The following is a 24,367-nucleotide window of genomic DNA, read 5'->3' on the forward strand; positions in this document are numbered from 1 at the left end:
TCGACACCTTACTGTGCCATGCTGGTCCCCAGAGAAGCAAAGCTGGAAGAGAGCATCTCTAGGCACAGGCTTCATTGGTTTCCCCGTTTGCCTGCTTGGTTTAGTTGCTGAATAAAGAACAGTTTAGGGATGGGCTTGCCTGCCTGGTGCCTCTGTGAACTCTGAGAGTTCCCTGTGCTATCAGGGAAGGGTGATTACATCCCCCTCCTCTGGAACATCCCACGTGTTCGCTGAAGTAGTGCTTCAAGCTAAATGAGTTTGCTGAGGGCTCCAGCTTCCCTTAATTCAGTGTCAGGACCAGGCTTGCATGGCCATTATTCAAGAAGTTTTATCAGAAACACAAAGCTAACATCTGCCCTCCTGCTTCCCTCTGGGCATCACCAGCTCTCCTGCCCTGGCTTTGGCACACAGAGACTCGAGGGACTGCCTCACCGAGCCCATTTGCAGGCAAAACTCGTTCCAGCTCCTAGAGAGTCTCGGCTGTTTCACTAGCTGCAAGAGCACGGTGGCTTGTCACTAGTGCCTGGCACAGCAGCTCAGAAAACCTGCCAGAGCCGAGGAGCTCGTGTGGGAAAAGGGAGCAAAGATACTGTTCAGATTGCTAGCCTCTCCCCTTCCCTCTTCCAACCCAGCTCAGTCGAACTAGGGCTGGAATTTAGGTATTAATCTCTGCTGATATCCACACACTTTCTCCCAGAGGCAGCCACCTACTTCCCTAGGCCAGGCTCATGGCCCTATACACTCATTTCTCTGGTGAAGCCTGCCCAGAACCGTGTTCACATGGATGCTGACGGGAGGAGAAGGGTATTTTTCAAGGTTTCTGCTGGGTTTTTTTCTTCTGAAATATAAGGATGTGCAATTTTTTTAGTTTCAATTTAGCATTGGAGAATTTTATAATTTAGTAATTAAAATCTCTGATAGGCTTTAGAAATTGCAGCTAATTGAATTTAATGGGAAGATGATTTTCAGTTTTATTTGATTACCCGGACCCCTGGCATTGGTATTTATGGGAAAAAAATGGGAAATGTGCTGTGTGGGCTAAGATGGCATAATTGAATTAGGGCTAATCGGATTTCTTCGTCATGAATTTCACTATAATTTTCCTATAATTTTCCATTAGATATCTAGTTTACAAATATTCACAAAGAAATGAAGCTCTTTCGGAATGGAGATTGCTGGCTAACAGGATTACAGGGACGATAGCTCGGCACTGCCAGCCCGGGCTCCTTCAGTAATGCAATCGCTGCGTCTGCCTCACACTTACCGCCCGCCGCTGCTCCCGCACCCCGGCCCGGTGCCAGGGCTCCCACCGGGGCTGGGCAGCCTTGGCACGGCGGTGTCCGTGAGCCCCGGGGTGGCACATGGACCCTGTGCTGGGCACACAGCTCCCTGTGTCCCTGGGGGGCACACGGATCCTGTGCTGGGCACACACGGATCCTGTGCTGGGCACACACGGATCCTGTGCTGGGCACACCGCTCCCTGTGTCCCTGGGCACACACGGATCCTGTGCTGGGCACACATGGACCCTGTGCTGGGCACACATGGACCCTGTGCTGGGCACACCGCTCCCTGTGTCCCTGGGGGGCACACGGATCCTGTGCTGGGCACACAGCTCCCTGTGTCCCTGGGCACACACGGACCTTGTGCTGGGCACACATGGACCCTGTGCTGGGCACACACGGATCCTGTGCTGGGCACACATGGACCCTGTGCTGGGCACACACGGATCCTGTGCTGGGCACACATGGACCCTGTGCTGGGCACACACGGATCCTGTGCTGGGCACACATGGATCCTGTGCCTGTCTCCCTGTGTCCCTGGGCACACACGGATCCTGTGCTGGGCACACACGGATCCTGTGCTGGGCACACATGGACCCTGTGCTGGGCACACATGGACCCTGTGCTGGGCACACACGGATCCTGTGCTGGGCACACAGCTCCCTGTGTCCCTGGGCACACACGGATCCTGTGCTGGGCACACAGCTCCCTGTGTCCCTGGGCACACATGGACCCTGTGCTGGGCACACACGGATCCTGAGCCTGTCTCCCTGTGTCCCTGGGCAGCACACGGATCCTGTGCTCCCTGTGTCCCTGGGCACACACGGATCCTGTGCTGGGCACACATGGACCCTGTGCCTGTCTCCCTGTGTCCCTGGGCACACACGGATCCTGTGCTGGGCACACATGGACCCTGTGCTGGGCACACACGGATCCTGTGCCTGTCTCTCTGTTTCCCTGGGCACACATGGATCCTGTGCTGGGCACACACGGATCCTGTGCTGGGCACACATGGACCCTGTTCTGGGCACACACGGATCCTGTGCCTGTCTCTCTGTGTCCCTGGGCAGCACACGGATCCTGTGCCCGGCACACAGCTCCCCTCCAGGCGTGTTCCTGCCTGGCTCAGAGCCTCTCTCGTGGACACTGGCACATCCCCTGTGTCAGCAGCAGTCCCCTGAGGCTCGGGCAGCTCCGTTGCACAAGCAGGGCCAGCCCACGCAGACACACGGACACTGCATCTCGGGCAGCTCTCGGAACGCACCCACCAGCAGCTTTTGTATGAGGGGACGCTTTGCCTTCCCTCCCTGTGCTCTGGTGAGGATCCTACTGTCACATCCCAGAGGAGGAAAGACAGTCAGTCCCCACTGTGTGCAGTCCTGGTTCTGCTGCCCATTTCTTACCTCCTCCATCATCTCCCTCATTGTCACATCCAATGAAGTGCAATGAGTGACTGCTCCATTGGGGACAGTCCCTGACAGTGCTCTGTAGCTGCTTCAGAGCCCCGCATGGGAGCAGGGGTGACAGGGCCTCTGCCTGTAATGGGACAGTTAGAGCAGAGCAGACAATGTGCCAAGTTCCCTCTGGCTTCCCTCTTTTCTCCTCTTGCCCTGCCCAAGCCACATCAAATCCAGAGTGAATTTATGGAGACCAGCTCTACTCCACAGTGTCAGAGTCCTGTAAAGTCCAGCCTCTTGGCCTGCCTCACCTCTGTTACTTGCTGGGCTGCATGTTGGGAGCCTTTACCAATCTGCCCAGCCCGTGTCAGGACAGAGTTGCTGGGGGAGCAAGACATTGCCCTGTAAAGTGGGGTAGCAACTCCTCTTTATGCCCGTTGACATCTCTGGTGTCATCAGACTGTCCAGAGCAGGACAATCTCTGCTAAAACATCCATGACAATCCAGCCCTGTCCTGGGAGCTGCAGGACCATGCACAGGGCTTCCTGTGTTTGTGCATTTCCATGTGAGTGTGTGTGTGTGCACATCATGTGCTCATGTTTTCGTTCACATCCAAGCATGTCTCTGCAGGAACATAAGCAGGCTTGCTGATCCTCTAGACAGAAATCACCATTTCGTTTTGTGCTTGCCCCATGCACTGCAGGAATAGGTCTTGCCCAGTCTGGGACCCATCCTTGGGCAGCAGTTTCCTATCCCAGCTGCCTGCTTTGCCAAGCCGGGGCTCAGGGGCTTTCTGGGGTTCAGGATGGTTCAGGATGGTATTTGCTGGTTTTGCAAGCAGAGCACCTTCTTGTGAGTGCCAGCTACCTTCCCTATTGGACCTGCCACCTGGGTACTACTATGCCCTTACCTCCTCACCCTGAAATCCCCAGGCTGCACTTTTAATTGCTGCAGTAAATTGTAACTAATTGTCAGTGTGTTCAAACCCCTGCCACTCCTTCTCCCCAAATCTTCCTGGGCCCCTGTGGAGCATATGCGGTGTGCGTTTAGTGCTGTATGGCCTGTTCCCAGTACAGTCATTCCCTCTGGGCAGTGGTCAAGAGATGAGCAGCATTGGCTTCCAGCAGATGCTGGAAGCTGTGGAGTGCCTGGAAAAGCAGTAGCCACATGCTGGGGGCCTGGTGTCAAACTGTTTGAGTAAGGCCAAAGGAACAGTAAATGACCAAATTGCTGCCAGCAGAGCCCTCCCCAGCACGCTGAGACTTAGCACAGCTGCTTTGGCAAGGGGTTCTGGGAGCCATGTGTCAATAATGGGACTGAAACTGAATCGAGAAGGAAGGAGGGAAAGAGAAGGAAAGGGAAAGGAAGTATGGATTGTCTGCTCCTGCCGCCCAGGCCCTGAGGCCTCTGGGCACCTCCCTTGATGAAACAGAAATCAAACAAAATTACAGAAATAGGGCAAGAGCATTTGCCTAATAGACTCCCCAAGCAGGAGCAGGAGGAGGGGCACAGCACTGCCAGATCTCCAACCTGCAATCTGAGAGCCAGCGCCCTGATCCCACATGAATCCAGAGCACAGTCCCAGCCCCCGGCCAGCTCCAGCTAAGGAGGGAGAAACTGCCAAGAAAATGGGCTAATCGCAAAAAACAAAGTAGAAGAGACACAAAAAGGGGGATGTCCCACATCTCAGTGTGACTCACCCCCTGCTCAGCCCTGGCACACTGTCTGCGGGGAAAGCATTAAACTGTAATAATAATAAATTAATCATCCTTCCCCCTCCCATTGCACTTTTCATCTGAGGATCTCTGAGCACCTGGCAAACATTAATTACCAAGAGCTCCTGATGCCCCTGGGAGGGTGGAAAGGGACACAAAGAGATCTCTTCACCTGCCACGGTAGGGCAGATGTGGCTGGAGCAGATGAGGTGGCTCTCACCATTGCACAGTTCAGAACAGGGTGAGGGGTGCTGCCTTCCCTCGAGCACTCCTGGAGAGCAGGGGGTCCAGGAGCATGCTAGGACAGGGTCAAATGCAGCTTTTCCTCAGAGTGGATCCATACCCTGGAGGGATAAGAGAAGGAGGGGAGATGTTACCCTTACGGGGAGCACAGGAGCAGAAAGCTTCAGAGCTCTTGAGAGAGGAAAGAACCAACTTTCCTTGGGTTAGAGGCAAAGGAGGGAGTATGGGGAAATAAAACCTGATCCTGTGACAGGAGATCGCTGAGATAGGAAATCAGGCCTTGCCATTGCGTCAGCTGCAGGGCGTGGATTTCACCTGAAAAAACACCTTGGCAAGTTGTTCCTGCAAGGAGGAGTGGGAGGGACAGTGGGAAGTCTGCGGAGGGGATCCTCCAGGTGTGTTTAGGTTGTGTGTGTGCATTCATGTGTGTCATGGTGTATGGATATGTGTGTATTTGAATGTCAGTGAGCACAGAGTATCATTTTCTTTGTGGAGGGCATATGCATGTTGCGTGTGCATGCTGGGATGGGAGGGGTGGGGAACATTTGTATACTGATGTGTGAACGTGCTCAGCTTGGTGCACGTAGAACAGGTATGTTTAGAGGGTCTGCGGGGCTGTGTATGTGTAGTGACATATCCGTGTTAGAAAGTGTGTTCCTCTTTGTGAGGAGTTGGAGATAGAGCTGGGGCCCATTCTCTCAGGGGACCGTGGTGCTGAGCAGAGCTCCCACTCCTTGAAAATACTAAGTTCACAGGAGAAGCAAAAATGAAGACATCTGACATAAGGTGCAGTGAACGTACAGGACCTGTCAGCAAACTCAAACCTGGAAATGTTGAGTCCAAACTGCGCTATTACAGAGCCTACACAAAGAATTCTGGTTCTGTCCATTACTTCACAGGGTGGGACATTGCTTGGCAGGTGCTGTAGTGCCTGACTCAGGTGTAGGGACAAGGGCAAGTTCTGTTGAGGATAATGGGCTGGTGTCTGCGTTGGGGCCGAGTGAAGTGCAGACAGGCAGCATTTTACAGGCAGCACTGGGTGACAGTGCTGATTGGAGCTGATGGTGTGGTTAGAAACTAGTGATCGGGGAAGTCGGGGCAATGATGATATTGACTGATAATTGACTGTACCAGTACAGGGCTCTGTTCAGGAGTGCTGCTTGGCTGGGCAGCCCCCAGGCAGGGCACACTTGCCTCCTGCCTGACACTGCTGTCCCCACGTGCTTCCTGGCTTGGAAGGTCCCTGGGTGGCTCTGCTTCATTAGACTTTGTTTAGATTTTTTTCTGACAGAAGCCAGAATATTTGTGGTTTCCACAAATTACTCCCCTCTCCTCTTCCCTCTCCCTGCCCTCTGGCCTGCTTCGCTGCCTGTGCATTTTTGCCCATGCAAATGCAGCACTGCTGAGGTGATGAGCTACAGTTCATGTTGCATCCCTGGGCTCAGGACACTATCTGGGCGCAGCACATCCTGGTGCACTGAGCCAAACACACCTGGGCTCCTTCCAGCCCTGTGACTAACCTGTCCGGCCACTTCTGGCGAGTCACTTCCCTCACTAGTGCCTCAGTTTCTCCATCCCTAGTGGGGTAATGATGCTGGCCTCCTTTGGGAAGCACATTAAGTTCTGCTTATAAAAAGGATTTAAGAGCTTCTAAGTCCATAGGCAGCTCCGTGTGAGCCCCGGTGAGGAGCCCAGCTCTGCCAAAATCCTGGAGCCAAATGTGGTGTGTTCACAAAAACAGCCTACAACCTGCTCAAAATACCTATTTAATCAGGTAAATAATCTGCTCGTTTGTTTTAAAGAAAGAGGCTTATATCTGTGTTTACCCAACACGCCTCTCAGAACCTCCCTCGCATTCTTTGCTACTTAGAAAAATAAAGCCACAAAAAATGAGGAAATTCACTGCAAAAGGGCCCCCTTCCCCACGCCTCCCGTGGGCCCGGCGTTCAGGGTTAGAGCGGCGCGATCTTCCCGAGGGCCATTGGGCAAGGTGCGTGCAGGGTTGTGACACCCGCGGGTGGCGGCCACCAGTGCCCCGGGCGCTCCAGTCCTGCTCGGTCCCCGCTCCGCTCCGCACGGCCGAGCCCGGACCCGCGAGGGACGGCGGCAACCCTCCGTATCCCTGCCCGCGGCTCCTGCCGTGCCCGGGACCCGGGGCACCGCTGCCGCTCGTCCGGCCCCGCACAGCCCCCGTCCCCTCGCCGTTTGCTCCGTCCCCGGGGCTCCCGGAGGAGCTGAGCCGCGGCCGCAGCGGGGCCAGGCTGGTGCCGGCGGGCGGCCCTGAGTGCGGGGCAGCCCCGCTCTGTTCCCCGCCGGGACCGCCGGGGGGGCCGCGCTCCGGCTCCGCCCGAGGTAACCCCGCTGCCGCTGCCGCTGCCCCCCGGCCCGACCCGGCCCGGCCCGGCCCGCACCGGCCCCGCACCTGCCCCCGGCGGCAGGCCCGGCAAGGGGCGGCTCCTTCGGCCGCCAGTCACCGCCCCCAGCGGCGGCGCGCCCGCCCCCGGCCCCGCTGCCAAAGTGACTCGGGGAGGACCGGCACGGCAATGACATCAGTGCTTTAAACAACTTGTTATTCGGGAGCAATCAGCTGCAATTAGGTATTAATTAAGTATTATGAAAGTTGATTATTTAAGTGAATTCGGCTTTCGTCTCTCCGACTATGGTAAGTACAGCACAATTGTCCTTTTCGTGCCCCCTGCCCGCCTGTCGGCGGAGCCCCCGCTCGGTGCGGCCGCCGGTGCCGCTGTCCCCGCTCCGAGCGGAGCGGAGCGGAGCGGAGCGCTGTCTGCCCCGGCCGCTGCTCGGCGGGGCCGGCGCTGCGGGCAGCGCGATCTCCCCGGACGCGGCGCCGCCGCCGCACCGAAACTTTTGTTGGCGAGTGGCGGTGCAGGGCTGCGGGCCGGGCGGAGCGGGGCGCGGGGGCGGCACCAGGTGCGGTGCTGCGGGGGGCTCGCCGCCTCTTTCACTTTGCTTCTTTCACTTGTTTTACGGAAGTTGCTCCCGCGCCCGCCGCCGCTTCAGTCCCGCTCTCCCGGCCCCGCCGAGGTGAGCCGGGGGCTCTGCTCCCTCCGCCGGTCCTTTCCGGCAGCGCGGCCCCCGCGGGCCGGGGCAGCGGGGCGAGGAGCGGGCTGGCCGTCAGAGGATGCGGAGGGGAAGTTTATGGGGGTTTTGAAATGATTCTGCCTTTGTATTTGTTGTAAGTTGTGTGGGTTGTTTTCTCTTTCATTTTTTTCCCCTCCTGAGCTCTGGCGTGTCGGTGGTAAAGGTTGCTTGTCAGGTTCCTGTACTGCCTAAATGAAAAGGAATTTAATTTATTTGGGACAAGGCAGTGTCAGATGAAGAGGCTGCTTATTACATTTAATGAGTTGTTTTTTGTTGGTTTTTTTTTCATCCTGGGCATATCTGGGATGGGTTTGTTTTTGTCCTTCCATGTGAGGTGTATGAGACCTCCCCCACCCTTTCACATCATGCAGGGAGGAGGAAAGGTGGCCAGGCTGGGGCAATGTTTTGGTTTTAGATTACAGGCCCTAGTATTGGGGTTGGGTGTGTTTTTGATTGTAGCTTTTTGTGGCTTGTTCACTGGTTTTTGATAAGATATCAGGAAGGGGAGTAAGTTCTGGCCTGGTGCTGGGCTGGGTTGGGCTAGTGGCCCTGCTGGGTGTGATGATGGACAGGTCTCTGTTAGGCCTGGAGTGTGATTGCAACCAGGAGCTGTGGGGCTCAAAGTTTTGGTGGGTTTTCCAGTCCTTGGACCATCTGGATCAGAGTCTCCTTTAGATTTGAGAGAACGTGCAGATTTGGAGTTTAGTAGGAATCAATCCCTTGGGTGATGTTTCCTCCGTCTTTGGGACCAGGTCCCACCACCATGGCCCTGTACTGGCTAACACAACGATACCTTCTCCTCCAAAATGGTGTAAACCATTCTTTGCCATTTAAAAACCAAATGATGGCAGTGAGCCAGATAGGCCTGTGCTGGCAATGTGCCATGGTCCAGGTAATTACTGCCAGTGTATGTGTGTGTGTTGTTTTTTTTTTAAAAAAAGGAATAAGATGGTAATAAACTGGTTGATGATTGACTGGGCCTGAACTATGTACTCTGATATTGTGAGACGATAATTTTGTTGTCGTTTGTTCCATTTATTTACTTATTTCTGCCATTGATACCAGGAGCTGAGTGGCTCCAGAGCCACTTCCACCTGTGAGCGCGACGTGCCGGCTCTGCTCGGGTCCAGCCGTGGGCGTGCGGCTGACTCCGTTCTAGATCGAGAAGCTGGGATGCTGCGTGGGCAGCCCAGGAGTTAAGGATGTGGTGAAACTGCAGGAGGGCAAATGCTTTAAGGAGCAATAAGCGGTGATTTAGCCCGCTGTCCATCCGGAGGAGCTGCCCGGGCTCTGGGGCCGGGGTGGCCCCGGCGGGCGGGGCCGTGCCCTGGCCCTGCAGTGCCCCCTGCCGGCCGCAGCGCTGCCCCTGCCCCGGGGGCTGCCCCGAGCCGGGGCTGCCCCGCCGGCACCTGCCCGTCCCCACGGAGCGCAGAGCACCCTCCCCTCCTCCGCCTCGCAAGGGTGGTGGGTGCTCAGCCTCGCCACCGCTGCGCCCAGGGTAACACGGGAGTTTTGGTCTCCGGCATGGGAAGCCGGGGCCGCAGGAAGCCATGGAAATGAGGATCGGGGAGATCTCTTGAAGTCAGCAATACGGTCTGTGTGTGGGTGAACCCGTCTTGTCATGATCTTGGGGCAAAGACCTGCCCCATAATCACCACCTCTACCCCTTATCTACTTGAGCCAGCTTATCTCCCTCAGTCACTGCCTCCTGAATCCTCTCCAAGCCCTCGGGCGGTGACTCTCCAGAGGCAGTGCCCGAGGGCTGCTCGTACGAGCTGCCAGCTGGCAGAGGCAAGTCCAGAGGGGTTTCTTTCCCAGAGGGACTCCTCATGTGGGGTCTGACAGCCTGCTCTTGCTGAGGGCTTTCTCAGCTCAGTCAATCCTTGCATGGACCTTCTAGGGCCAGAAGTGTTAATAATGGGTAAGGGCTGAAACGAATCTGTGGACTGAGTCCATCTGTGCAGGAATGTGGCAAGCTGTTCCCTACATGTGACTTTCTGGAGTCTGGTTTTAAATACCTTGACTGACTGGGTACTGGTCACTTCCTTTGGGAGACTGTTCCCCAGTGTAGTTATCCTGGGCATGAGATACAGGAACTGACTTCAGAATGAGGAACAAGACACCTATGGTAAATGGGTGGACAAATACTCTGTTTCCTACTCAAAGGGTCATTTTGTGTCTTTGTCAAATCACTGCTCTTGTTTGAAACACCCAGTGAATAGAAACACCTTCTCTGGGCTGGTGACAACACTTTTCTTTTTTGACCGGATTTTTTAGGGGACATTGGTTCAGTCAAGGTTGGCACCATTCCTGAGCTCATGCTCTGCAAAAGGCTCCCAGGCAGTTGGTTTGGGTGTTCATGTCCCTTTCCAGTGGTTCCATGAGGTACTTGTTGGGTGGAAAGCATTCAAGGGTTTAAGCCTACTGAGTGAAGGGTGGGGATTAACCTTCCCATCATGGAATAAGCAGCTCCCCGCTTTTACCTGAAGAACGTGCTTCAAAGCTGCTTGAAGTCCATAGGAGTGTTGCTACTGCTTTGGCACTATAGAGAGATAACTCACAGAAAGACTGGAAAGTTGATCTCTGAGATAAACTCCTGTTTCCTCACCTGTACTCTGTCTGCTGGGTCTTATGAGTCCTTCTAAACCAGGTCTGCCACTGACAGTGGGGTCTGCTGATATGTGCAGGTACTGCACCGTTCCGCTCTGAGACACACAGTCCCAGTTTGTGCTGAAACTGGCTGGGAATGTTACAGATACCTGGACTGGAGGGGATCAGATATTTGATGTGTAGTTTCCATATATCATCCGTTTCTCTTTCTGTTTTCCTGAACTGTTTATGCTTCTACCCAGAGTCCTCTTTCCTGCAATTGGAAACTACTTTCTGAGCTTGGAATTTATCTCAAGGCTTTGCTTATACAGCCATTTCTGTCCCACCTTTTGCACTTGGCTGTCCTCACAGTGAGAGCCTTTGTGGCCACTTTGACTCTCCCTCTGACATCAAATCGTACCCCTGGGCTGCTGTGCAGCCTACAGTTTATGCACCCTCTGAAAAGTTGGTTGAAAGTGTCTGGGAAGTAATGAAAAGTCCTCTCGTGGGTGAAGATAAGCATCAGCTGTGCTGCATCTCCCACCTCCACCTGGGCTCCTTCCCTCCTCCGAGGGTTTGAAGATGCAGCCGTTCCCAAGGTTTAGAGAGCTCAGGTGCCACCCAGGGCTCAGCTCCCAGAAGTGCTGACATTGCAGAGGCCGTGCTAGCCGATCCAGCTGAGGTTTGGGAGAACCAATGTCCTCGTCCTCAGCTGCACTTTGCAAAGCAAAGAGGGGGCAGAGGAAGCTTGGCTGGAAGCAGGGGAGGGGCAGAACCTCCAGCCAAAAGTCCCACGCGGCACCGTCTCCTCCCCTCCGGTTCAATGCGGACTGGATCAATTTGGACGTCTTCAGCAATAAAAAATGCCGATGTCGTCCTAATTCACTAGGCCCCGAGATGACAGCAAATTTACATTTTTTAATTAAACTAGCAGCCAGTTTTTATGAGAGGGGGCTGGGTTATGCAAATCAAATGGTTGTGTACGAAAGATTAGGAGAGTTTGGGAATAAATTCCACAAATGCTAATAAAAAAAAAGAGAGAAAATGAGAGGGGGGGAGAGAGGGACATTGTTCCATTAGCCCCTTTTAGGCTGATTTCCCTAGGGAGAAAGCTATGGGGGGTGAGAGATGGAGACAGCTTTCAGAGACAGGTAAAATCCATTTCAAGGATGGACAGCCCCTTGGACCAGGACCTTGTTGCTCCCTGTTTCCAAGGGCTTGCAGGGGAGGTGGAGGCAGAAATTGGTGGCAGAAGAAAAGCTTGCTGGTTTCTAATCCCCATTCCTTCTTGACCAGTGATCTACAGGCTGGAACTGCAGCCAGGACTGGCTTGAGGATGTAGAAGGCGCACAGTGCTCAGGTGCTGGAGGTGGGTGAAGGGCTGGGCCAGGTCACTGTGGTGCTGTGAGAGGGTGGATGTGGCAGGGTGACAGGGCAGTCCCTGGATGGGCAAAGCCCAGGGGCTACACAAAGCTTCTCTGGATGGGGCCCATCTTTGGGCTGACAGATGGTCACAGAGCAGGGCTGCAGCTGGGATTGGTACCCTGGGGCTTCATGTTCTTTGTGCAGCTCTTGTGGACGGGCTCTTGGTCCCTAGCAGGAGCTGCTGGCTGGAACAGGCAATAGTGCTGATCACAGGTGAGGGTCTACACTGTTGTTCCATGTAAGCACAGGCTTTATCTGCAGAGCAGAGTCTGTTTTGGAGAGGGATGGTGATGCTTTTCCTTCACCCAAACTGTGGAGCCCCTTGTTGCCCACCCGTAGAGCTGACTCCAGCTGTCAAAATCTCTTTCCAGTGTGTTAACCTGGCACCAGTCTTCATCTCTTTCTCAAGGGATTTTCCATCTTTCTTCATGTGGTGATTCCAGAAAATAAAAGTTTTTCAAGTTCCTTCTGGAAGAAATAGTTACAGTGAACAAAAAACACGCATTTCACTCATGTGAAATATGTTCTTGTATAAGTTTCCCAAAGAATTCCAAGTTCTTGTTGCATTTGGGAGTTAGGTGTGGTGGCTAGGTACCAAAGCAATTGTTTGCTCTGCTATGGAGAAACAAAACCAGAAAATTTCTGGAGGCTGGGAAACTGCTTAAAGCTTCCAGTCCTAAGGCAGTTTCATGCTTGGAATAAAAGCTGAACAACCCGTGTAGACTGGCAAGAGAAAGCAATGGGTGGAGAACAGGAGATACACGGGAAAAGGACGGGAAGGGTAAGGTCACTGGGTGCATTTTATGACAATCCCCTGAAGATTTGGTAGCTCACTAGGGAGCTTTCCTGGTTTTGGGGTGTGAAATGATGATTCACCAACACGCTCATGTTTTGCTTCGGAGAGGTGACATTTTAGCAGAGTCTCTCTTGTGAAATCAGTAAAAACACCAAGCTCTGGTGGTGCATTTCTGGAGGTGTTCCCCCACACCCAACACCTACGTTCCCGTCACCCTGTCCTGAACGTGCATGTCTGCCCCAGACACTCACCCACCTCCACGCTCCCAGACACTCACGTGTTGGTGGTGTGCTGAACTCCGTGTTCCCCAGGTTGCTCTCTCAAGACATTGCCATGATGAACACTGGTTCTGTGCACTTTCATCATCACTGCCATGAGTGAATCTTGGCAGCAAGAAAAGACAGTATGGTCTCTGCCCTGTGTGTTGGGTGTCTCTGTGCTCCCACCACTCTGCAATGAAACTCCCAGAGTTCTGCTGCTGGGGAGAACGGTGGCCTTGGCGTCAGCATGGTCGACAGCCTCAGACCGGCGACTGTACAGGGGATTTTTGTAACACAAGTTTCTGAGCTGAACTAGGGCCAAGTTCAACCTAAATCTAACGAAGAGCTCCAGAACAGGTCTGTGAGACATGGCAGAGTCTGAGGATTTGGTGTAGGATGAATAACTCCTAATCTATAAAGTCGGCATAATCATCTTCCCTTGTGCAGCCCAGAGCCAGGGCTGGGTGCTCAGGGATGGAGATAAGTGAATGAGGCCTGGCTGCTGTCCATGGATGGGTGCGGGGGGTCGGGCAGGAGCGCTCCTCCCTCCAGCTGGGGTGGGGTGCCTGGGGTGTGGGAGAGCTGAGCCTGCTCCCACTTTCCGGGAGCTTCCTGGGAGCTCCTACGCCCGCCTGCCCCATGGCACGTTTGGCATCCCAGCAGCCGTGGGACCAGGGTGGGTTGTCATGGACCTGCATGGGGTCCTCTCCAGGACCTGGGCTGGGATGTGAAGAGCTCCAGCTGGGCTGTTCTGTTGGAATGGTGCAGTGGTGTCAGCCCTGCTCCCAAAACTGGATGGGCCAGGGCAGAGGAGAGGAAGAACCAGGAACTTTCAGCTTCCATACATGGGAAACTGTCAAAAGCCAGGTAGCAACACCAGCTTTTGTCTGGTATTTCCAGAAAAACCCGGCAGGACCTGGCATCCCAGGGCATAATTTATTATGGAAAAATAAAATAATAAAGTACCAATCCCTTTGAGGCCTGAGTCATAGAAGCATCTTCTCATTAAAGCAGCTCCACCTCTCTGCCTGGTGTTTGCCAGCTCCATGCTTGTATGAATCCACTCCCTGCACTGCCTCGCCCAGGGCAGCCTTCCTCCTCCCGCTCCTCCTGCTGCCTGTGCTTCCCCAGCACACCTCTCCTCCAGCACCCCTTCCCCTGTCTGGGGGAGCACGAGCAGTTCCACATCTCAAGCCAGCTTCTCTTCAGGTCTTTGGGCCAGGTGGATTTTTTGTGATGCGTGTTGTAGACAAATGTCTTCATCTTTTCACCCACCCACCTCCCACCCCTGTGCTATCAAGTTCTCTGGGCATGGTCCTGGCTCCCACGTGCCCTTCTCCTGGCCATGTGGTGTGAAGGTGTGTGTGGTATCTTTCCATGGCTCGAAGCTCTCTTCCAAGTGGCCCTCTGCAAGCATGGAAAGGAGAGGAAGCTGCTCCTGGAGTAATTACCATCTGCATGTCCCGAAGGCAGGCAGCAGATGTTAGCAGAAGAGGACTGGATTGGAAGAGGGTGGGGGAGCAGGCTGGGGAAAGGGGGTCTGATTTTTCTTCTCAATTGCATATGAATATTTTTAACTGAAACTCAGTAAGACAAGAATCCCAGTTCTGCAAATTTGATCCATGCACTTGGAAACTTTAGGGGAAAGCTCCTTTGCTTGCTTTTGCTGTGTTTTCTGTCACTCACTCTGCTTTTCTCAGCCATTTTTTATGCTGCACTATTTAACTTTTCTTACTAAATAGCTTTCCTTTATGTCCTCCTTCCTTTCCATATTCCCACAGACCTGTCACTCTTTGTCACTCTCCTGGACTTCCATTCTGTCTTTGATTCTGTCCTGCTTTCCCTTTCCTTCCCCCCCCACCTTCCATTGTCTTACTCTATTTTTCATTTTCCCATTTGTCTGTGCGCTGATATTCAGATGAGCAAACTTCTTCCAGTTAAATGAGGTCATGAATATTAGGATTTTTCTATCAAACAATGAAATATGGCTCAAATTACCCTAAAGAATAGGGCTCTTTTCATAAACCACCTGCTGGTTTTTTTGAAAGAAAGAACAACCACTTGCTTGTGTGCTTCAAGCAGTTGTCTCACATCTCTACCTCGCCAAGCTTTGCCGTTCCAGTTTCTTCTGCTGAATTTGTTGCTCTTGGTGGAGCAAGTCTGCTCTTCCCAGACTGCCAGCACCCAGTGAGTCTGGGTTTGGACAGGTTGGGACAGGATGGGGATTCTGGCAGGATCCTCACTACTTTAAATGTTGGTTTGTGATTGTGCTTTTCTGATTGTGGTGTGCATATTTGGGGGTTTTATTTTTGTATTCAACAAACAACATTCTGGTTTGAAACTCATTTGGTCTGAACCTCTCAGCTTTGACTGAGGGATTTCATTCAGATGTTAGCACCCAGTGGGGCATGGAAACACACGGACCCCCCCACCTTCTCCTTGTCTTGCTGGTGTGGAGCACCCATCACTCCCCAGCATGAGGAGGCTGTGGTGGAGGTGACCTGCTCAGGCCTGGGCACCCACGCGGGCTGTGGGCATTTCCTCCTGGCTCTCATGGTCCTGTCCCTTTCTTCCCAGCCACTTTCTTCCTTCAGAAAAGGACATCTGAGCACAGTGGCTGCAGCTGGCTCTGGGAAAGCCAAGTTTGTGCTGCATGAGAGCCTCCATTGCTGGTGGTCCTGGCCATGCTTAACTGGATAGTGTCGTGCCTTTGCCAGGGCAGCAGCAGTGCAGCTTGGCCGTTCAGCAGAGACACAGAGCTGTGCCCCAGGGACCTGGAGAGCTGCAGGCAGAAGAGCCTCTATGCTCCCTTGGGAGCTGCCACGAGGCAGGCATGGGTAATGCCAGAGACAGGGACAACCAAGGATACAGCTTGTCTCTGACTTGTGTTTTGTTTTCAGTCCAGCCTATTTATACTCTTCATAGTTGCTATTTTTCCCCAGTTACATGAATGTGTCTTGTCCTCGCTGTCTTCCATTTTTCCCCAGCAAACCTTGCCATTTTGTGCATGTCTTTGCTGGGAAGCTCACGGCACCATCCATCCTGGGCACAGACCACACTTCTCTGAGGCGGCGCCTCTCACTGCTGCGCTGGTTCCAGAAGCCTGGTCCAGCCCTTCCACGCTCTCCCACCTGCATTTCCCTGGACAGAAACTGCACACACAGCCTGGGCTGTGTGAACACGGAGTTTGTTTTGCCAGGGTGACCTGTTTAATCATCTCATTTTCTGGTGGCCGTTTATTCCTCGTTTCCACGGTTACAGCCCCATTAAGAGGAGAAGCAATAAGGCAGCGAGTCAAACAGGTAATAAAAACATTAAAGCCATGTGCGCACTGGGAGGGAGGGAGGGCGAGCAGCACTCAGTGAGATGAGACGGGCCATGCCAGGGAGACAGAAGGGTCACAGGAGCCTGTGCACAGTGTGGTGACACCCAGCTCAGTGCCCAACCTCTGCAGGGGCCTGACAGCCAACAAAATGTCCTACAGCATCCCACAGCGTTCTACCCTGCTCTGTTGGAGTGTGCTGACACTCAGGACAATGACACTGCCACCAGTGTACTGCTCTCCCCATTTCTGTGCTGCTAAGGCAGAGTTGCCAGTGGACAAAAACACTCAAAATTAGAGTGTACTTTTTGTGTAATTTCTTTCAGGGCTGTGACTGTCTGGCAAAATGTGTAACTTTCTGATTCGTTCTGGTGATTCTGGTGGACCCAAATATTTGTCCCTGTAACAGCTCTACCGTGGCACCTGCCAAGGTAGCTGCTCTTGCTGGTGCTGGCTGTGCTGCTCCCCTGTAGAGCCGTGGCTCTGCACAGTTCCTGAAGCAGAACTGACTGTTCACATGCTGCACCGAGGTAGTCCCAGCCAGCCACCTGAGCCAGCACCCTAGGGTGCTGTGACACTGGTGAGGCTTTCCTAGGTAGAAATACCTGTTTATGGAAGGCCATATTTCTGCAGCCTCCAGGAGAAGGTCAGATGCCATGGAAATGGGATAGCCAGGTCTGCTCCACAGCAGCCACTGCCCGCAGTGACTGTGGGCTGGGGAGTGGGTGGGGGCTGCTCACCTGGGAACAGTGGGGGATGCCTTTCAGGCTATAGGTAGAAATCAGGGGAGAGCTGTGCAGGGCAGGCAGCATCGTTGGGAATTACCTCTCTCCTGCTAGGAGGAATCACCTGATTTCTGGCTTTTCATTGTGGGCTCCTAAAAGGAAAGCAGCAAAATGAAGAAACCTAAAGCAGCAACTCAAACAAGGAGAACGCAGAGCCCTGGTGTCTCAAGAGAAAGAAGAGAACTGTTTTCAGCTCGCTTTCCTCCAGGCAGTGATCCTCAGGGAACCCCTCAGGGCTCTTGGGAGGTGGGAGCCTTTTGATACTACGTGCTTGTTATCCCAAAACTGACTTGGCCAGCAAGGAGATGGTGGCCTCTCTTACTTTGGGAAATTTTGGGGTAGATGTACTCCTGGGTGTAAAACCATGACCTGACTGGCAAAAGCCAGCAAAGTTACTTTTCCCTATAATTTCTCAGTGGCCATGGAGGCCAAGCAGCATTGGATCTTAGATGATGAGATGCTGGGTTTGAGGTGGCAGGTTGCTGCCATGAGGGAGCAGGTGCCCATGGGCTGGGAGGGTTCTGAGCTGTGAATAAGGGTGAGTTTCACTGTGGATGAAAAGAGGTTAAATATAACAGCCCCACTCATATAGGTGGCTCAGCGCTGACAACAAAACAGAAATATTCAGAAAAGCAAACTATAAAGGAGAGCAAGAAAATAGTCACAGAACTGCAGTGAAATGGGGTGCTTTACCTGCTAGCTCTGTCTGTTGAAAGAGTCTGCCCTGTCACAGCCCCGTTTTGCCCTGGTGGGATTTTTTTATTTATTTCTGACATTGTTTTGGGTTTTACAGTTTCTTTTCTCCAGACTTTATCAGAAAGCATATTTGTGGTGAGAGCCTGTGAAAGGACCTGGCTTGCTGAGTAAATGTTCAACGTGGAAATGAGCTGCATGACCTTGAGTGGGGGGGAGAGGGAGGAAAGCTGACAGAAATTCATAAAAAGCTGAAAAAGAAAAGAACAAGGAGAAGGGAGGGGAGAGGAAAAAAGATAAAAGGCCTGGCCAGACTGGAAGAAGTCACACAAGAAAGGAATAATGGTTTTTCTTGTTACAGCAGTGACTGGACCTGTCATATTAGGCATCTTAAAGAGCCCGATTCTAAGTTGTGTTGAGCACTGACACTTTGAAAAATAGGCCCATTTAAGGTGACTCGAGTTGGGCAACAAAAGTCAGTAGTCACTTTAGATCATCTTGGCGTGTGTTCAGAAGGGTGAATTTTATCCTTGGCAAAAGGCCAGTAGGAGGGCCTTCTGTGTACTGTTCCCATTCCCAGAATAGGACTTGGGGTGGCTCCTGGAGCTTGTGCAGGCCCTTTGGAGCAGGGGCAGCACCCACTCTTCTCAGGTTTTGGGCTGAGCCCTCCCTGTGCAGGAGGTAGTGGTCACTGGCTGTACAAATGTGTCAGCCCAGTTGTCTTTGGGCAGAGAAACTGGGCTTCAATTTAATTGTGGAATTTTTGGGGGGTCTGTGGGTATCTGGAGAACGAGCTGGGTGGAGCAAAGCCTCTGTCCTGCAGTGCAGGAGCAGACAGGAGCAGTGGTGTAGGAGGTTTTCCAACCTCCTTTGTTGTGAGGTCCTCAGGTGTGTGAGATTGAGGTGGAGACGCTTTTGACAGCGATTGAGGATGTCAGTCAGAAAAGACCAACAAAACACTGTTGCAAGGAATAAAATTTGAGAGGAAACACCCTGCTGTTACTACCAGAGACCAAGGTGTGAGGTCCAAGCATGCTCTGGAGCTTGACTTTCCAGAACTGTCTGGTTTGGGATTGATGGTTTTTACTTCAGTCCCACATCTAGTCCTGGAGGACCTAAAGTGGAATTTTAAATTGTGTTGTAAGGATTGGAGAGAGATTGAGCACCAAGTTTCTGCAGATTCGTGTTCCTCTAGCATGCCCTTAGCATCTGGATGACACCAGCTCCAGGAAGCCCCTTGGTCCTGCAGTCCTTGGCTCTGGTGCCATTACCATGGAGGGATCTGGGCACCCAGCTCTTCAGGGAACCAATGGCTTCTGCTACTTTCTTTGTTGTTTGAATGCATGAAAAAAAGTGGAAATGCACATGGGCTCCCCTTACAGTTCATTCTGTTGTCATTTCTTTGACTCCCCAAATTATCTTCATTTCCAAGAGGGCAAGTCTGACTTCAGTGGTACCAGCACTTCCAAACCACTGCACACTGGCATAAGCAGTTCAGAGTGTGGGGCAAGGACTGTGCTGAAGCAGAGCCCTCATTTGTGTTGAAACAGGGCTGATCACCATTCTTTGGTTAAACCTGGATAGCTGCACTAATGGTCCTCATATACACATCTTTGAATTTTAGTTCATTTAGGTGGGGGATCGATTTCTTTCCATAAGCCTGAAAATTATAGCGTAAGATTTTCATCTTCACTGCTGTTATGGGAGAGCTCTACTTGTAAGGAGGGCAGCATTTTTTGATTTCTTTCCAGTTGGAGTGTGTGAAATATTAGAGAAAAGTCTTGTCTAGTGATGACCTCAAAATAATTTCTCTAGCAGTGCAATGTGATGTCAGACAGACAGTATGTGGCTGGGTGGGAGGTGCAGACAGTGGGGGCACGAGTGTCTGACATAGGGGAAAACCATCAGTCCACAGCTTTGGGAGGAACTGGAACAAAGTCACCAGCACAGATGCCAGAGTAAGGAACTGTAACTGTACATTTAATAGCTTTGGATGTTTGCTTTTATGTGACAGTTGCTGCTCTAGCAAACAGATCGGAGAATTCTAGACTTGCATGGATTTCAGGGATTTTATTTGTATGTGTCTGCATGGGACATGAGTGGGATGGGAGCATAGGAGTTGTTTCAGCAGGAGAAGGGCCCTGTGCCCTGCTCTTCCCAGCCCCTGTGCACCTTGATTTTATGAGCTGAGCCTTCCCCTCTCGCTCCCATCTCTTACTCTTCTGTGAAAAGGAGTCCTATCACTGTCCCTCCAAAGCCAGCTCACTCACCTGCTCCCTCTCCTCCCAGCACCATCCCACACTCCCCGGAGCATCCTCTGTCCTATTCTGCTCCCTGATGTGTTAACCTGCTCCTGCAGAAGCCCTGCCCTGCACCAAAAGCCCCATCTGGAAGTCAAACAACCAAGCCTGGAGTGCTGGCCCTGCCCGGCCTCCCCTGCCCAGCACGGGGTGCAGCTGAAACTGTCCTGTGAGAACTGCAGGGCAGAGAGGCATGTTTTCACAGTTCATTCTCTAAAAGGAGAGCCTGCAAGGGGTGAGGGGCAGCCTCCTTGCAGTGAAGGTGTTAACAAATAGCAGGTGATTAAACATGACAAGCAGTGACATTTCTGTGTGGGGTTCTCAGTACCAGCAATGCCAAGAATGAAGCTATAAACCCTGACATTTTGTGTTATGCACTGAGCTTTTTAATAGACATCTTTCTCTCCCTCACCCCTGTTTGTTTCTTTTATTCCTCTATTCTCTTCTGTCCTCTTCTCCCTCTCCTCTCTCTTCCTTATCCTCACCCTGGCTCTGTCCCATCCTAAGTGCCCCCACCTCCATTTCCCATCCCTCCCTCCCCGCTCTTATCTTTGCTCTCTTGCTTCACCAGACTAATTTGTTCAATGTCCTTCACTCTAGCTTTTGTTTCTTTCTTCCTCCCTATTTTCTTGCTACACTTTTCCAAGATTTTTTGCTTTTCATGGCATCATTCACCCTTCCTTGCTCTTCTCTTCCTCCTCTTAGCTGCGGTCTCTGCCATATGCACACTCTGGCAGTCTCTCACACATACGCACTCCCACTCTTTATTGCACACACACTGCCACTTCCCGCACACTTCCCTGCTCCCCCCCACGCTCCCACTCTCTCCTGCTCTGTCTCTCACATACGCTCGCACTTGCTCTTTTCTTTCTGTGCTTCCCCTCTCCTGCTCTTCTTTGTCTTTGTTACTCCCTTCTGCTGTCATCCTCCCTCTGTCTGTTCTTTTCCACTCTCTCCCCTTCTCCCTCCCTTTCCTTTCTCTTTTTGGGGTCTGATGTAATACTCTAACCATGGGCAGCCAGGCCAGTTGCTTGTCAGGGAGCAGGTGTCCCAACCCTGAGTGATGTTTTTGTTAATAACATTTTTGCCCTGACTCAGAAGCCGTCATTTTGGAGATTGTTTGGTGGGGTTTTTTTAAGGACAGGAGCTGAGGAGGCTGAGCTTTTGGGAACAGTTGCTGGGTTTGTACTAAAAGGACTGCAACAGTTGTTCTGCTGAGCAAGAAACGTTGGAACAACTGCAGATTCTCTCCCCACCCCCAATCTATCCAAAGGGCATTTGGAGGTGACACCCAATGCACCGTCCCCCTTGCAGCCAGCTCTAATTGGAGCTGACGAGCTGCCACTCGCTCTTGGCTTTGGAAATGGGGCACTTCTGCCGCTGGAGTTGGCCCTACCCAACCCTCTCTATTAGAAAAAAACATTTTCTCCTCTTCTGCCTTGTCCTGGTGGTGTTATGGGCACAAAATTAGCAAAATGCCAGAGTGACCAAAGCAGTCAAACACAGGGCTCTCCTCCAGCAGGTCACCTGCTCTCCGGGGCTCGGCAGAGCGCAGTCGTTATGGCCCAGCTACATGACCTGAACATAAGAGCGTAAGGAAGGGCTCTCCGGGCACAGAAGGATAACAGGGGTCAGTGGTGATCATCGGCTCCCTGCTCCATGCCCTGCCTGGCTCAGCACATGATGCTTCCACTGGGCAGAATGGTGTGGGCAAGCCCACCAGAGCCTGTCCTCTCTGCTGAGTTAGCCATGCTATTGCCACCAAGGCCAAGACCTTCCCATCTGGCTGGCTTCAGTGAGAGCCACACTGCAGAAGTCATCACAAAGTGCCTCCTGGGGACTTGAGGTATCTCCAGAGGCTCTTTGAGCAGCACAGCAATTCCTTCTCACATGGCTGCAGAATCTCTGCCTCTCCCCAGGTCCCTGGGGAAGATCTGTCGGGAGCTCCTGGAGAATCACCAGGCACAGGCTCTGTGCTGTGCATCAGGGATGTACTTGTCCATCGCTACAGCTGACACCTCTGCACTGAGAGCACCCAGGGTGGGCGAGAGGCTCTCCTGGGTGGACAGAGAGGACAGAGGCTGAAGCAGCTCCTATGGGCAGGAGGTCCCCAGGTCCTCAGTGTAAAGGGCTCAGCAGGTATTTGAAGTGAGTTCAAACTAAACTGCAGCTTCAGTCCCAGTATTTCCTCTTCCTTGACTCTGCATTCATTCTAAAAATCAAAATACTTCCCCATAAAGAACTGCTTTCCCATAAAAGGGCCTCTCCCTCCCTGTCTGCCCAGGTCTTATTGATCAAGCACCACAGACGGTCGCTGCAGCTTCAGTTGCCAAGTAGGACAGATCAATAGAGACTCAGGATGGGATTTTTGGCAGCTGGAACATATATTTGTTCCTCCTTCCGTCCCACCATCCCTCTGGGAAATGGTTGGTGTCATAGTGGAAGCAGGTGGAGCAAAGCCGTGTCCTCCCACTTGCCACTCACCTTGTCATCTGTCCTCTGTGCTGCAGCCCTGGGACCAGAGGCCTCTGTCGGAGCATCTGTGAGGCTGCAGGGAATGTGGGGCATGTGTGGAGACAGAGGAGTCCCACCCTGTGCTGGCTCCCCTGGCCCCTCTCTGCTGCTTACCTTTTGCAATGGCCCTTTTGTACGCTGGGGCAATGCTATGGGTCATTCCAGGCTCCCCAAAAGCAGTGCTTGGCCTTTATTGTTTGCCCAGACTCTTTATTCAACTAGTGTGTCTTCCCCTCTGCCCTTCCCTGCTATGGCCATCAGGGCTGTTGACATCTTTCCAGAGATGGGGAGAGCAGGGCACGGTGATGGGAAGCGGCTTCCTGAAGGCCAGAGGGACTTGGTGCTGGAGCTGGGGTTCGGGGCCATGTTTCTGGCTGTCCTTTGGCAGCACTCAGCCCCTTGGCCATGGGCTTGGGACAGTGGGTCCCCACTCAGAGCTTTCCCAGGCTGCCCTGTCTGTGTGGGACCAAAAGCTGTGGGCTCGTCTCCAGCATGAACTGGGGGAACCAGATGCAGAGGGGAGCACTGGGGAGGAGAGGGATGCTCTGCAGGCTTGTCTTGCTCCATCCTGTCTGAGGAGCAGTTAGCTCTGCCGTAAGAGGTCCTTAACCCTTGCTGGCTCTCCCGGCTGCCCAACCTCTGGCAGGTGCTGAGCGCCACGCACAGAGAAGTTAATGAAATGAGTATTTTGGGGAGGGGGGGAGGGAGGCTCTGTACTGCACCCTAAGGCCCTGGGTTTATTAATGGTGACCTGCCATTAAAGACTAAAGTGCTAACCTGGTCATATTTAGCAGCTTTCAGTGGTGTCCCAGTGGTCTCTGCCTGCAATATCAACTCCTGCTTTCCCCCGCAGCCCCAGCTCGGCAGGAGCTGACTCCAGAGTTTCTCTGCTACAATGAGTCTGGTGGGCAGCACTAAGAAGTCTCTGTGCTGCTGCTGCCAGACAAATTTCCACCTCCTCCTGCTGCTTCATGCAGCTTACCCCCTTACTGCCATGTCTTGCCAGGTAGTGCTTGGAAAAGAGGACCAAGTCCTGGCATTTTCATGATCTCCTTTACACAGACAGAGCCTGGGGGTCACTAGGAGAGGGAGATGTGCCAGCATGAAGCTCAGAGGGTTTGGCCATGAAGAAGAGGCATACTCTGGCTCTGGAAAGCATTTCCACAGAGCTCTCCGAGAAGGTGCTGGCAAATTATCCCTCTGAGGTGGCAGGCTGAGAAGCGAGGCAGCAGCTCTGCCAGACCTGATTAAAACAAGACTCGAGGCTAACAGCTTCAGGTCAGAGCATGAGGGCTGCTCCCACTGCTGCTGTCCCTCTTGCTCCAATCTAAGAGGGATGTGGAAAATTCAAGCTTGGGGGGATGTCCCCTAGGGGATATCAGCAGTTGGATATTGCAGTGACAGGCACTTTAGAAAGATGCTGGGAGCTGCTGCTGCTGCTGCTGGTCCAGGCAGGGATCAGTGTTAGCAGAAGGAAAAAAAAAAAGCTCCAGAGTTTCCTTGAAGCTAATTCTGCTCTTGATGCTTCCCCAGAAGCAAGATCCTGCTGTGCTCCCTGTGCCAACTGAGATTATTGCTTTCCCTGATCACTTCTTCCTGGATTAAAAACTCAGCACAGAGTATTTTGCGGTGTGTTACTCCAGGATACCCACTAGAAGCTCACTGTGGTGCGGACTCTGGCAGAGATACCAGGGAATCACGAGGCGCCTCCAGCTCAGGCTGCTGCTGCTGCTCAGATCAGGAGGTGGGGGTGCACCTGCCCCCCCCCCCACTTCTGTTTGGCCTGAGGTGAGGGCACAAAGAACAAGGCTGTAGGGATTTTCCTCTCTCCAGAGAGCCCTGTAAGCCTCAGATCCCATGTCCTCACAGCCCTGCCCTCCGTGTGGGCATGTTTGCCAGTGTGGGCTGCAGGCCATTCCTCAGCAGAGGCAGCGAGGGCAGGGGC

At 52.9% G+C, this 24,367-nt stretch overlaps 1 protein-coding gene across 17 annotated transcripts in view; it reads left to right on the forward strand.

The window, feature by feature from the left end:
* CASZ1 (castor zinc finger 1) overlaps positions 1 to 24,367 on the forward strand; it is a 203,611-nt gene that overhangs the window by 106,565 nt on the left and 72,679 nt on the right. For 2 of the 17 annotated variants that reach the window (XM_058854849.1, XM_058854865.1), the window contains exon 1: positions 7,154 to 7,298. The exons of 12 other annotated variants lie outside the window; for them this stretch is intronic. In XM_058854849.1, the coding sequence (XP_058710832.1) occupies positions 7,250 to 7,298 (49 nt within the window). In that variant the 5' untranslated portion in view covers positions 7,154 to 7,249. Of the gene's footprint in view, positions 1 to 7,153; positions 7,299 to 17,142; positions 17,162 to 24,367 lie in introns of those variants that run through there. 3 more of the 17 variants (XM_058854856.1, XM_058854864.1, XM_058854855.1) reach the window with 2 other exon arrangements.

Source organism: Poecile atricapillus, chromosome 22, assembly GCF_030490865.1.
Source record: "Poecile atricapillus isolate bPoeAtr1 chromosome 22, bPoeAtr1.hap1, whole genome shotgun sequence".
Lineage (NCBI taxonomy): Eukaryota > Metazoa > Chordata > Aves > Passeriformes > Paridae > Poecile > Poecile atricapillus.